General features: G+C 45.7%; 1 protein-coding gene across 3 annotated transcripts in view; it reads left to right on the top strand.

Annotated features, from left to right (window-relative positions):
- The window catches only part of RGMB (repulsive guidance molecule BMP co-receptor b), a 45,234-nt gene that overhangs the window by 7,483 nt on the left and 22,841 nt on the right, over positions 1-14,910 (top strand). For 2 of the 3 annotated variants that reach the window (XM_060280177.1, XM_060280176.1), the window contains 2 exons: positions 923-1,155; positions 12,161-12,672. In XM_060280177.1, the coding sequence (XP_060136160.1) occupies positions 923-1,155; positions 12,161-12,672 (745 nt within the window). Of the gene's footprint in view, positions 1-515; positions 1,156-12,160; positions 12,673-14,910 lie in introns of those variants that run through there. The other variant, XM_035100241.2, reaches the window with a different exon arrangement.

The raw sequence follows: 14,910 nt of genomic DNA, 5'->3' as shown, positions 1-14,910 counted from the left end.
CCTAGTCAACGTTCCAGTGTTAAAAGTACGGGGTTGCGCTGTGCTGGGAAGGTGATTGGCCGCTTAAAAAGAAAAAGAAAAAAAGTTGAATCACGTGGGGACCCCCTCCCCTCGAAAGAACAGCTTAGATTACATCAAGCCAGCGCTCACCGGCCCGATCTCTTGTATAGTCTCGGCAGGAATGTGTGTGCTGGGAGGAAGGAGACGCGGCCCGGGGGTGGTGCATAGAGGCGCAGACTTCCCGGCAGCGAGGGGGTGGGAATCATTGGAGTGTGTGAGGGCTCCGCAGTGAAAACAAAAAAAGTCTCTTCCAGTCGGGCCGTTTCCTCCTAGTGTAGGGTAACGAGACTCTGCACTAAATCTGCAGCCTGCTTTATTCTTTTGTGCAATTGGCCAGAGCAAAAAAAAAAAAAACTACCGGCAGCCAGCCATTGCAAACAGTAAACACCTAAGCAGTAGTGCAGGCTCCTTGGAGGAGGAGAAAAATCTACTCCAGAAATTGGTTTAGTTAGGTGGAGGAGGGAGAAGGAGGAGGTAAGTTCCGGCCTCCTATGAGGGTTGCCTTTGTTTGGCTGAACGGGCTCTCTGAGCCAATGGGAGCGCGCCGGGAGGAGTGGGGCGGGCGGGCGAGCCGAGTGTGTGCGTGTGTGCAGAGCCGAGATTGCTTCCAGTGGGAAGGGTGTCGGTCTGCTTTTCTGCTGCCAGGTCTCGCTTCGCTCGGAGTGAGGACGGGGCCGACCATCTCCGGGGCTGCTCGGTGGCTTTCCGTTCACCCGCTTTGTGTCTCTGTTCTTTCTCCCCCCCTCCTCCTCCTCCCTCTCTCCAATCAACCGCCGCCTCTCCGCGATGCCGCCCTCGCTGGCCTCCGCGTCTGCTCCCGTGTGGCCTGGCGGCCTCTTTCCGCCGTGGGGTTGATCCGAAGGAGGAAGAAGAGGAAGCGCGGAGGCCCGATCGCCTGCTCATGCAGCAGCCCCATCGCCGCCGCCGCCCCGCCGTTGGAGTCCCGCCGAGCTGCATGGACGGGCATGGGGAGAGCGGCCCCTCTCTGCGCCATCGCCGCCGCCGCCGCCGCCAGGGCTGAGCAGCAGCAGCAGCAGCGCCGCCCCCCGCCTGCCCTCCTCGTCCTCTTCAGCCTGGGGCTGCTCCTACACACAGGTACCGCCTGGGCCCCTCTTTGGGCGGGGGTGGGGGGGTGGAAACCCCCAATAAAACGGGCCGGGATGGAGCGGGAAGCAACGCCCCGACGGCTGCGGAGCTGTGTAGTGAGACGTGTTTGTTCGCGAGTTGTTTGGTTTGGGGCTTCCCTTTTTCTTTCTTTTTTAACGGGACGTTTGGTGGGCGAGCTGGGCTGCCCAGATCCGGAGTTCGCTTCCTCGGGAGCAAGTTGAAAGCCCGCGATCGCGGAAAGTGCGCGCGTGCGTGTGTGTGTGTGTGTGTGTGTGTGTGTAGAGGAATCTGAAGTTTTTTGCGCGACAGTCCTGGAGCGTTGCAGGCGGGGTGGACGGCTCCTTGCTGCAGGCGCGTGGTGTTCCGAGGCTGCTCTTGCAAGTGGGAACCGCTTGTGCCAAAACGCTTGTTTTGCAGCCCGGAGGAATCTGACACACACGCGAAGGTTTCTCTCTCCCCCTCTCCCCTCTCCTTTCCGCGGTCTCTGCTTTTAAAAAGCAAGTCTGCGAGCCTTCTCTCCCCAGCAAGGCGGCGGGGAAAGGCGCGGAGCTGGCCCCGCTCGACGGAGCGGGGGAGGGGGCTGCCGTGTCTGGGTGAGTTTGATTGGCACCGCTCCCTCCCTGCCCTGGTGTTTACTAAGTCAGCGCCGAGATCAGGTTTCTCTTCTCCTCGCCTCCTCCTCCGCGGCGCAGGAAAGAGAGCGCCTGGGCTCTCCTAATCTGCAGCTGGCGTTGAAGGATTTTGGGAGGAGAAGGCGAGGCGATCTCGGTGAAAAGTCGTTGCTTTCCCTTCTTCCCATCGGCTGAACTTTGAATGCGGATCTGTTTGCGCGGCTGGAATTCTCACTTTTTATTTTCTTTTTGGGACCCGTGCTCCAATGGTGCAACTTGATGAGGCTTGCTGCTCCTGTTTTGTTTTCTGCAAGATGCCTCTGTCTTGCCAGCTGTTTATTTAAAAAAATTGTATTTCTGTTGGCCTTCCTGTAGGAGCCCAAACCTTGCTGGGTTGTAGCCTTCACCTTTTCATTTCACCCAGGGAAGCTTGCTGGGCAAAGGACTCCTCCTGCTCAGGCAAACTCACGAACAAAGGTTGGGTTTGTAACATGGCTTGGGTGGGTGGGGGGACTTTAAGAAGCTAAAAATAAGTTTGGTGTGTATGGGGAAGGGCAGAGTCTGGTTTGTGTGCAGCAGGCCCCAGCTTCAATCCTTGGCCATCCCCAGGTTAGGGCTGGGATGGGAGAGTCCCAAATCCCGGTGGGATCCTGCCAGTCAGTGTTAGGCAGTGCAGAGTTAGATGGACCATTGCCTGACTCCGTACAAGGTAGATTTCTTCTGTTCTTCCTAGTAAAGCTTGTTACATCAGTGTGTGATGGAGATCTGGGTCCCCAGCTATTTTTCCGATAGGGCTTCTGTGCCTTTAACACTTTTGCTTACAAATCAACCTTTTCCTGTCACTATTGACACACCACAGCAATTTTCAGCTTCTGTGAATGTCTTGCTTTTAAAGACTTTATTACTGCTTTTCTTTATTTTGGAGGGAGTGGGAGCACCCAAGAAGTTTCCTAAAAATGACAAGTCTCTGAAATCAATAGGATTTTGTGCTGGGGCATTTGGTTGCACACACACTCATTTTAAATATTTGTATGCCACCTTTCTGGACAACGTGCTCTGAAGGTGACAGCAGTGATATAAGATGCAATACTAAATTGGAAACTATTTAAAACTACAACAGTTAGTAGCAATACTTGAAAATATTGTTCATTCAGTAGAAAGAAACCGAGAGAGGCCCACTCTTTGTGTTCCTTGTGCAGAGATCAGATACATGAGTCCCAATGAAAATCTACACAGACGTAGTTTGTGAAGTTCTAGATTGCACAAAATTATGCAGTAATGCAACCTTGGAATGCTGTGAGAAGAGCTTACTAGAGACATTTCACAGAGTAACAGGAAAGTGTGAGATCACCGTGTCAGAGATGTGTAGAATTATAGAGTTGGAAGGCACCCAAATAGCCATCTAGTCCAACCCCCTGCAATGCAGGAATCTCAACTAGATCATACATGACAGATGTCCATCCAACCTGTGCTTTAAAATCTCCAAGGGAGGAGTGTCCACCACTTGTGGGAGTCTGTTCCGCTGTCAAAAAGATCTCACCATCAGAAAGTTCTTCCTGTTGTTTAGTTGGAATCTCCTTTCTTGTAACTTCAATTGATTGAGAAAGGTCCTAGCCTCCGGAGCAGGAGAAAAGAAGCTTGTTCCATCTTCCATGTGACAGTCCTTTAGATGTTTGAAGATGGCAATCATGTTTCCTCTCAGTCTCTTCTTTACCAGGCTAAACATGCCCAACTCCCTCGACCATTCCTCATAAGGCTTGGTTTCCAGACCCTTGATCATTTTGGTCACCCTCCTCTGCACACATTCCAGTTTGTCGATATTCTTCTTAAATGGTGGCGCTAAGAACTGGACACAGTATTCCAGGTGTGGTCTGTCCAAGGCATAAGAGAGTGGTATTACTGTGGTTGTTTTAAGGAAAGGGTTGATTCTAGTTTTGACCCAATGTCTCATTGCCAATGAGATTTAACTATATGAAACTGTATTTTACAGTTTCTGATAGAGCACACCACTTCTTGAAGTACTAGAGGCCAACATTGCTTGAATTTTAAGGAAGAGTGTGTTGACAAATTGGCTCCCGTCCCAATCTGAGAGCACCAGCTAAATTTAGGATTCCGGGTGTAGAATAGCTTACCTTTCAAATAGGCTTTGTGCTCTCTGTGGTCCATCGAGAGAAGTGATTGTCCTTAATCAAAACGGAACTCGTGTTTGTGGCTTGTGATTCTTGTGTGTAGGTTACCAACCTGGCAGCCGTAGAACGTGTGAGGTTTTTGTTTGCAGAAGGTGTAGCACTGACAAGTCAGTACTGAACAAAGAACAAATTCTCTTTGTGACTTCCTTTATGAAATATTCTGAAATATTGTTTCTTTGGATCCAGAACTGCTCTTTCTGTTTACAAAGAGGCCCTAGAACAAAGTCCCGTCTCTTTTGGAACTTTGTAACAAATACCGGTACTATGAACCAAAGCAATAAGGGAGAGTTCATATGGTTTTTTAAAATTTAAAAATCTATTACACTTTGGAATCATAGAACTGTAGCGTTGGAAGGTCCTCTGAAGAGCTTCTAGTCCAACCCCCTGCAATGTAGGAATATGCAACTGGATCGATCGAACCTGCAACCTTGGTGTTATCAGCACCATGCTCTCTAACCAACTGAGCTATCAACATTTCCCTCTTCCCCAAGGGATTAAATGTGGTGTACATGGTTCCTCTGCCTCCATTTTATTCTCACAACAATCTTGTGAGGTAGGCTTGACTGAGAGATGGTGACTGGCCGTGGCACAAGGTCATGCAGTGAGCTTTATGGCCAAGTGGGGATTTGAACCCTGGGCTCCCAAGAAACACTCTTAAACGTACACCACACACTTGCTGCATTCAACAAGTGTACATTCTTGTATCCCCTGGGTACGTAGTAGTTGAGTTGTAAACTCAAACAGTTACATACAATATTCAATGAGGGTACCTATCCAGTATGTATACATGTTTGCTCCCAGCAAAAGCAAAATGGCTTCAGTGACACTTATTAAGTGCATCAGTGAAGCAATTCCTTTTACTGGCAACAAGGCAAGGCATGCTGGGTCGGCTACACTTCCTGTTCCCTACCAAGATCAACATTCAGTGGAAAGAGTTGTGGTACAAAGTGGAATGTAGATCTACCCTTTTCATCTATTCCTCATTTTCTTAATCTTTAACCAAAGCACCAATTTTTAAAATGAAAAACCCCAACTTCTGTAACATCATAATTTTAGTTACTAAAATACTGTAAGTACAAAATTCTCATTGTCTGTTATTCCTAAAAGTATGTATGGCTTTCTTTAATTTACAACACCATCCTATACACATCTACTCAGATGCAAGTCCTATAGAGATCAGTGGGATTAATCTGGATAACTGCAGCCTTAAACACATTGAATACAGTGATGCCTCGCAAGACGAAATTAATTCGTCCCGCGAGTCATTTCGTATTGCGAAAATTTCGTCTTACGAAACGCGGTTTCCCATAGGATTTAAAACAAACCAAAACAAAAAAATATGCAAAAAAAAATTCGTCTTGCGAACCACGGCCATAGAAAAATTCGTCTTGTGAGTCACCCCAAAAATATATATCGCAAAGCGCTTTTGTCTTGAGAGTTTTTCGTTGCGCGAGGCATTTGTCTTGCGAGGCATCACTGTATTTACATTTCGAGGAGGATGGGGCTGCAACAAAAACACCAAGCTGTTTAAAATAGCATTTGAACTGGAAATTCTTTTTCCAGCATACTTTCTCTGATTCGCTCTTGGGGGGTATGTTAAATATACAGAACTGCATCCAAAATAGACAAGCTTCTGCGGGTTGGTGAATATTTTTAAAAAAGTACATTAAAGACACCAGGAACCCCTGTTAAGATTTTCCAACTAGGACCTGCTGAGAAATCCTATGCTAAGGTTGCAGATCTAGGCACATTTACCTGGGAGTAAGTCCGATTGCACCCCAGGAGATCTGGTATACAAGTCAACAAGTTTTTACAGATAGCATTGTAAATGAGAACATGTACAGAAAGAAGCAAGATGTTGACTGTGGCTACTCCAAGAGGATGCCAACTCTGTGGGCTGCAATGGAATGAAGCACCTGTGAGGTCAAGGCTGGTTACATTGCCGTCTTGGAGCAGGTGGGTGCACACCTACAAGGTGCCCACTACCTCAGCCCAGTGCCACTGCAGCTCTGCCCCCTCATGTGCCACCAGTTGTTGGAAGAGCTCCACGCAGGAAAAGTACAGTATTATAGTCATAATATGTTTTGATTCATAAAAGAACCCAGTGTTCGAAATTAGCCAGGTGCCAAGCGCGTTTTGCGACCATATGCAGATCTTTGGAAGCCAGGTTGGCGACTGACATCTCCATCTGGCTGGCCCCTCTAGCTTTCTTAAACACAAGAACTTTTTTTTTTTGCATTTGCGCCCCATCTTTTCCTTCAAGGGGTACATGGTTCACCCCCTCCTCAGTTAATCCCCACAACAACCCAGTGAGGTAGGCTAAGAGGTAAGTGACTGGCCTAAGGTCACCCAGCGAGCTTTATGCCTCAGTGGGGATTGGAACCCTGATACCCCATGTCTTAGTCCGGCACTCTAACCACTAGGCCACACTGGCTCCCTAGAGTACTTCTGCCCTATAAATTAAGTAGGCAAATAAATATGGGGAAAGCCAAATGTCCTTTAGAGAAGGATCTGAAATACTTTCCTTGGAAGCTTGAATTGGTTATATTCTGGATTGTTTTATTTGATGTTTCAATGTGTTCAAGCTCAAGCAGAAAGGTAGGTACACTCCAGGTTTTTTCATACATGGGGATAAGGGAGTAAGGATCAGGGTGAGTACTTCAACCCAATTCCAGCCCCCTTCTGGCAGAGCTTTTTTCTCCTTCCTGAGGCTCAGTCTGTACTTAGCAGGCATCCCCAAACTGCGGCCCTCCAGATGTTTTGGCCTACAACTCCCATGATCCCTGGCTAACGGGACAAGTGGTCGGGGAAGATGGGAATTGTAGGCCAAAACATATGGAGGGCCAAAGTTTGCGGATGCCTGTGTACTTAGTCATGAAGTTGTAGGCCTGTAATATTTTATTATTTTCTGTACACACCAGGGTGGATAAAAATCTATCTATCTATCTATCTATCTATCTATCTATCTATCTATCTATCTATATATGTGTGTGTGTGTGTGTGTGTGTGTGTGTGTGTTTAAATTGGATTATTTAAATTTGAATTGGATTTATTTGATTTAAATCAGATTGGATTTTTAAAATAAAATGCTTTTGGAGGAAAAATCGTTCCAAAGATAGTTTTCTATTTAAGTTACATTATAGTCCTAAGGCTATTCATCAGGAAATAAGGATTTTTTAAAAAGTTTTTCATGTGTGCTCAGTCTAAGTTTTTTTGTTTTGTTTAAACACATCAGATAACAAACATGGATACATATGCAGTAATGTTACTGTTTTAGTTAAATAAATGGTTTGAATTGTTATTAAGGAAATGATACTTTTTCTCCTTCCAATAAAGTACAGCAGAAAAGCTGTCCAAATATAAACAGTTAACTTATTAAACCTCACAATAATTTCATAAAAAGCTCTGGCTGCAAGCTCTCCTCTCCTCTGGCTGCAACACTCCTTCCTCGGCAATAGGAAGTCTGCTCTCTGCTGGAGTGCTATAACAGGTCTTAAAGGGACTATTGTGAGTGCAGTGCCTGGATGGTTGAACTAGGACCTGAGAGACCAGGGTTCAAATCCCCACTAGACCAAGCTCCTAAAATGCTTTCCTTCTTTCTTTCTTTCTTTCCCTCAAATATCCGCCCCCCCTCCAACAACAGTTTCTTAGAAACCAGATTCTTCTCAGAAACAAGTGCTTTTATTGCCGTGCAATCAGAGGCTGGCTATTTCTTTACTTCTGTTGATGTAACGAAACAGGCTGATCTATAAATCGTAATGCAGAAGGAGATAAAGCCTCCCAGTCAACAGGCAAACCAACAACAGCAACAAAACCCCTCAACGTCCTACCTTACCCTTATTAGGGATTTTATTCCCTGGTGCACTTTTGTGTTTAACCTGAGTTGGAAAACAAGAGCCGTTGCATTCTGGTGTCCATGGAAACCAGTTAATTAAAAGGGGGAAATGAATGCTATTGTCATTTATTTCGGTTGCTTTCTCCATTTACAACCAAACACAGATGCCTACTGTTTCTGTGTTGCTCTTCATCTTGGCATTTTGATTAGTTGGGAAATTGCTTGCTAATGTGAGCGACAACTGAATTTTGCAGCTTGCACTGGTGGACTCTCCTTCCTTGGAGGTTTTTAAGCAGAGTTTGGATGGCCATCTGTCCTGGATGCTTTAGTTGAGATTCTTGCATTGCAGGGGGGTTTGGACTAGGAATTGTATGGTTCTACAGTTCCCAATACACCACCCTTTCTTAAGAGAGCAAAGCACATTATGGCACTACTTTGAAATGCTCCCGCGTGATGCTCAAGCAAAATCCATGGTGTATATGGCTTAGAAATAGCTTTCGCTAAATGAGCATATCCTTAACACAAATTCAGGGCAATTTAATATGGCTAGCTTTTCACTGGGCAATGTAATTAAATCTGTTTTGAAAAGTGGCAAGGCTTTGTGTGTGGAATGCTGTTTTAGACTCTTCAGAAGTTTATCCTGGGTGGAATGCTGGAGAGTATGAAAAGACAAGTGTTCAAGATATTTGAGACTACACCCTTTAGCTGGGCAGTGAGCATGCAAAAAACTGGATTTAATTATGTCGGTGCAGAGCACTTCTAGAGCGCTGCTCTCGTTTCTCTCTCCTCTAAACTGCCTCCCCACCAATCCCCCAGATGTGAAAAGCTGTCCAACTTTATAATGGAGAAAAGATAATTTTATTCCTTCCCTTTTCCGTCATAGGTTTATACGTGTGTTAGCCAGCTTTATTTTTGGGAGGTTTGAAGATAATTCCCCAGGTGTAGAACATTCCAATTTCTTTTCAAGTATCCTGTAAAATTTCTTTTTAAACATGTCAGAATTACGTGTGTAAAGTTTGCATTAAAAGATGCAGAAAAAACGCGCTCAAGATTTCATCAGTTTGTGGTGGAAAGCTTAATTCCCTTGCAGCCTTCTTTGATTTCAAATTAGCACGATAAATTCTCTTTTGTTTTTAAAAGGGCATGTTCTTAATTCTCTCCCTTCCCCCAGTGGTGGACACAGCCCATCAAGTCTTGTATCTGCAAACTGTTTAACTGAAACGTGTGTTCAAGTAACATGATAAAAGCCCTGAAATTTACAAGTGAGCCTTGAAATTATCTTCTTTATCATAATTAAGTACTTTTTAAATAAAAAAAATCTCTCTTTTAAAGCTTATGCATAACATATCTCAGTGAGCCCCACAATGAATGCCAGCTTTTCTAAATTACTTAGCTTTGGATCAGTACTTTTATTCTGGGGGGTACTCAGGGGTACACACAGTGCTATTTTTCTACAAAAACTCACCATGAACTCTTAGAATGGCAATGAGGCTCACCTGAGAGGCATACCTGCCAAGTCCCTGCCTGAGAAATAAGGGACTGGACCGGAAGTAGCAGACCGGAAGTGGCGCTGCCGCCATTTTGGAACTGGGCAGAGCAGCATCAAAAGTCGCTTCTGAGCATGCTCCGCCCAGTTCCAAAATGGCCGGCACGCCAGAATAAACCGGGGAAAAACAAAAAAATCCATTTTTTTCGGCTGGGAACAGCCGGAAAAATGGGGGTTTCCCAGGGAATACGGGAGACTTGGCAGCTATGCTGAGAGGTGCCGGAACCAAGTTCCGGAGAGTTCCGGCTGGAAAAAAGCATTGGGTACACATTACCAGTATCTTTTTTCTACAAGAAAAGCATCATGACTGATACTAGGGTTAAATATGGGCACTATGTATTTTTAAGGGGGCAGGAGTTGCCCCAGCATCCTAAAATGAGTTTTGTACTCCCTGCTCACTTTCCTATTTCATGTATACAGTTGTACCTTGGTTCTCAAACTTAATACATTATGGAAGTCCATTCCAAAACCAAAGCGTTCCAAAACCCATAGAAAGTAATGCAAAATGGATTAATCCATTCCAGACTTTTAAAAACATCCCCTAAAACAGCAATTTAGCTTGGATTTTGCAATCTAACGAGACCATTGATCCATAAAATGAAAGCAATAAACAATGTGCTGCAGTCACACAATCAATCAGCCACTGTACTGGGTTCCACACAGTCACAAAAACAAAACAAAACAAAAAAGCCACAAAAACGCAAAATAAATAGCAAAAGCAGACCGACCTCAGCTTAACACTAAAACGGAAGTGTGGCACTCAACTCGGAAGCGTAACACTCAAAACGGAGCACGTTCGGATTCTGAAAAAAGTTCACAAACCAGAACACTTTCGGGTTTGCAGTGTTTGGGTTCCAAGTTGTTTGAGTACCAAGGTGTTTGAGAACCAAGGTACCACTGTACCTCACTTTTCCCAGAAAGTGCTCAAGATGGCACATGGCTCTCTTCTCTCTTCCCCTCCCCACCCCTCCATTTTATATTTGCAACAACCCTATGAGGTAGTCCAGGCTGAGGCCCCGCTAGGCCAGTTTTGCTAGGCTGCATCATTAGGGAGTGAGCAAGATACCCTCGAGGGACTAGCATGAAGCACCTCTGGAAGGACAGCTACAAAACTAGTGCTGTTCAGCTGCAAGATTTCCTTGCTGTTCTGTGGCTGAGGTACATATTAGTTGTCTTCTTCCGTGCTCTCGGCTGTTTTGCAGTAGGCAAACGTGCGTTTAAAGAAGCATATGCGCAAAAGGGGACCTCTGTCGGGTCGGGAGCTCCCTTGCGCATGATGGTTTGGCCATGTGCTCTGCATGCGCCTGTCGAAAGCATTTTACTAGGGCTCTCCTGGCTTGTGGGCTTTCAGCTGAATTAGAGCATGGTACTGATAATGTCAAGGTTGCAGGTTCAATTCCTATGTGGGACAACTGCAAATTCCTGCATTGAAGGAGCTTGGACTGGATGATTGGCAAGGTCCCTTCCAGCTCCATAATTCTATTATTCTATGAGTTTCCTTAATAACTGAGAATGAGAGAGAGAGAGAGAGAGAGAGAGAGAGAGAACACTTTTCCAGGCACTTACTGAGCCAGACTGCTGCCCCCCTAAAAAAACCCCAGGCAGTCATGAAATAGTGTGAAGTTGGGAGAGTCTGGTTTTTTTTTAATATAATTTAAATGTGAATTGAATTGTAAATTTACCACCTGCATTCCATAGCCCGTCTCCCCCTTAGGCTAGCCAGGCATAGCTGCAGCATGTGGTTTCCGTAGTTAACAAATATTAAGTGTAGTTTTAAATAATTATGGGACTGTGGTCGATAGGGAAGGGCGGGGCAAAATCTCTGTAAAAAATAAAATAAACCCCAAGTACTCAGCTTTCAGCCATGAAGGAAAGTCAGACCAAAATCTAGATTCTCCCAAATAAAGAGTGTGACTTAACAGGCTCTTTTCTTTCTGCTTTGTAGAATATGTGCAGGTTATGTGTACGGTTACATTCACACCATATGTTTAAAACACTGTGACGCCACTTTATTCAGTAGTGCCCCCACCAAATTCTGGGAGTTGTAGTTTGTTAAAGGTACAGAGAGTTCTTAGCAGTCCCCTGTTCCTCTCTCAGAGCAACAATTTCCAGAGTGGTTCAATAGTCAATCCCTCTTTCACAGAGAACTCTGGGAATTGCATTTTGGCCAGCCTTCAGCCAAGTTGAATATTAATAGAATCGTAGAGACGGAAAGGAACCCCAAGGATCATCCAGTCCAACCCCCTGCAATGCAGGAATCTTTTTGCCCAATGTGGGACTTGAACCCACAACCCTGTGATTAAGAGTCTCATGCTCTACCGACTGAGCCAGATGAAAATGGAAGCTGCAACTCACTCATCTGGAGTTAGTCTCACTGAAGTCGCTGGTGTCTTCTTCTGATTGAGCATGGATGAGATAAAGCCCTTTTTGAGCATGCTCTCATGGAATAAGAAAAAAAAGTTTTGCTGAAAGTCCTACAGATGTGTCTGTTTGAGCACATCATATATATAATCCGAGGGCCTTCTGGCAGTTCCCTCACTGCGCGAAGTGAACTTACAGGGAACCAGGCAGAGGGCCTTCTCTGTAGTGGCACCCTCACTGTGGAACTATTTGACTTTTAGAAGACATCTGAAGGCAGCCCTGTTTAGGGAAGTTTTTTAATGGTTGATGTTTTATTGTGTTTTAAAATATTTTGTTGGCAACTGCGCAGAGTGGCTGGGGCAACCCAGTCAGATGGGTGGCATATAAATGTTGTTGCTTGTTTTATGAAAATGAATCACGCCCAGTAATGTCCGCTCTTCTTTTTGCCCAGGCGATTGCCAGCTGCAGACGCCGTGTCGAATCCAGAAGTGCACCACGGACTTTGTGGCGCTAACTTCTCACCTGAACTCTGCCCTTGATGGCTTTGATTTGGAATTCTGCAAAGCCCTGCGTGCCTATTCCGCCTGCACCTACCGCAACTCCAAAGTCTGCCGTGGGAACCTGGTCTACCATTCGGCCGTGCTGGGGATCAGCGATCTCATGAGCCAGAGGAACTGCTCCAAAGATGGCCCGACATCCTCGACGAACCCTGAAATCACCCACGACCCGTGTAATTACAGCGGCCGCCAGGGAGCCGTCGAACTTCGCGGGGGAGGAGAGCAGGCCCCGCCCACGTACTTTTTCTGTGGCCTGTTTGGAGACCCACACCTGCGGACCTTTAAGGATCACTTTCAGACGTGCAAAGTGGAAGGGGCGTGGCCCCTCATAGACAACAACTACTTGTCGGTGCAGGTGACAAATGTGCCCGTGGTCCCCAGATCCAGCGCCACTGCCACAAATAAGGTGCGTACACAAGGCCTTATTTTCCTCTTTAAAAGGTTACAGTGGAATTTGAAATTTATAGAAGGCAAGATTTTGATGAATTGGGATATGGAAGAAAGGGCAAGGCGCAGAGCTGTGCCAGGCAGGGAATCCCTGGGCTGGCTTATGAGAACCAGCCTGGCTGGCCTAGTGGAAATCTGTTAGGATGACAAAAGGGTGTCCATGGGTCATCCCAGAGGAATCCTTTGGCCTGGAGAGATGGATGTTGCCCAGGTGATGGGGTGTGTTTTTGAGGTGGCAGGGAAAAAGAGGTGGGTTTTTTTTTTAATAGCAAGGTGTTCTGGGAAGAAGGGAGAAGAAAGACTGGGATCCATCTTGGGCAGGCTGGCTTCACTGCTGTGGGGGACAAGCCCCTCTTGAAGTGACCACGCTGTAAGATCTGGGCTTCCTCCATGCAGACTGAATTGGTAAATAGGCAAATAAATCAGATTTCTTAAAGCAACGACAGTCTCTGACGTATCTCAGTTCTGCAAAGGAACACTGGCCCTGGGTGAGTGCCTGGAACCCCCTGGGATCTTGCAGAGAGTAGTGGCGGCGGCAGACGATTTTTGTAACAATATTTTAAATCCAAAACTTTCCTCCCTCCCCCTTTTTGGTGATGATGGTGAGAAAGCAGAGCTGTTGCATGTGAATCCATGTTTAATTCTTTCAGACTAGAGAACATGTTATCAAAGCATGCTCACAGATAGGTGGCCAAGAGACAGCTGGTTTTAAGGAGCAGCTCACCTGCTATGCTATGCAGAGACCAAGGGATGGTGGGCAGAGAACATTGGCTGAGAGTTGGTGAAGAATGGAGGGTTTATGAGCAGCATTAAAGTTCTCCAAATCCCGAAGGAAAGGTGTGGTTGGAAATAACTAGGAAGGAATTGCATTGTGGTGAAGCACATTTGTTGTTGTTGTTGTTGTTGTTGTTGTTGTTGTTGTTGTTGTTGTTGTTGTCCAACTCTTTGTGACCCCATGGACCAGAGCATGCCAGGCACTCCTGTCTTCCACTGCCTCCCGCAATTTGGTCAAACTTATGTTGTCCAACCATCTCGTCCTCTGTTGTCCCCTTCTCTTTGTGCCCTCCATCTTTCCCAACATCAGGGTCTTTTCCAAGAAGTCTTCTCTTCTCATGAGGTGGCCAAAGTATTGGAGCCTCAGCTTCAGGATCTGTCCTTCCAGTGAGCACTCTAGGGCTGATTTCCTTACGAATTGATAGGTTTGATCTTCTTGCAGTCCATGGGACTCTCAAGAGTCTCCTCCAGCACCACAATTCAAAAGCATCAGTTCTTGGGCAATCAGCCTTCTTTATGGTCCAGCTCTCACTTCCATACATCACTACTGGGAGAACCATAGCTTTAACTACCGGTATACGGACCTTTGTTGGCAAGGTGATGTTTCTGGTTTACAGTCTGTAAATAAGGTTTGGTGGAAAGGAGGTTGAGCTCTACTATCCAGTTTTTGATTGGCTGTGTTGTGCCTGGTGGCTGAGTCCAATAGGAGATGGATTTTGAATTATTCTGTTATTTAGCAAGAGTACATACTTGGGATCACACGACAGAGATGTGTTAATGCCAACTGTTAAAGAGATCCTGAAAATGCACTCTTGTAAATGTAAAGTGTGCTGGTCTATGAGAATGTTAAATGTTTATTATTAGTATTAATAGTATTATTAAAATAAATACATTCAAATTAAATTATACAGTGGTGATGCTAGGAGGCTAAATGGCACTTCTGGCATCTGTTGTCTTAAATTTTGTGAGTAGTAGGATTAAAACACTGAAAGGACCCCCCTCCCCCAATGAGGAATATTTCCGACTTAGAAGAGCTGTATGAAAGACGTGATTTGTTTGTATGAATGAAAAAGGGGGAGGCTCTGGGTCAATGCTCTTGGCAGATTTAGTCTGACTTTACAGTGGACACTCAGGTTGCGATTGTGAATGTGATCCTTCTGGGAGGCACATTCGCAACCTGCAGTGTTTGCAACCCATGGGTTGCGATTCGGCGCTTCTGTGCATGCACAAAGCGCAATTTAGTGCTTATGCATGTGTACTGAAACCCGGAAGTAACCCATTCCGGTACCTCCGGGTTCAGCACGGAACACAACCCGAAAAGACACAACCCGAAGCGTCTGTAACCTCGAGGTATGACTATTTTAGTGGGTGGGGGAACTTCCCTCTTGACTGAAAGATGGCTTTGGCCCATATTGAGCCAGTG

This window comes from Zootoca vivipara, chromosome 11 (genome assembly GCF_963506605.1).
Source record: "Zootoca vivipara chromosome 11, rZooViv1.1, whole genome shotgun sequence".
NCBI classification, from domain to species: Eukaryota; Metazoa; Chordata; class Lepidosauria; order Squamata; family Lacertidae; genus Zootoca; species Zootoca vivipara.
This window is presented reverse-complemented; position numbering and strand designations above follow the sequence as displayed.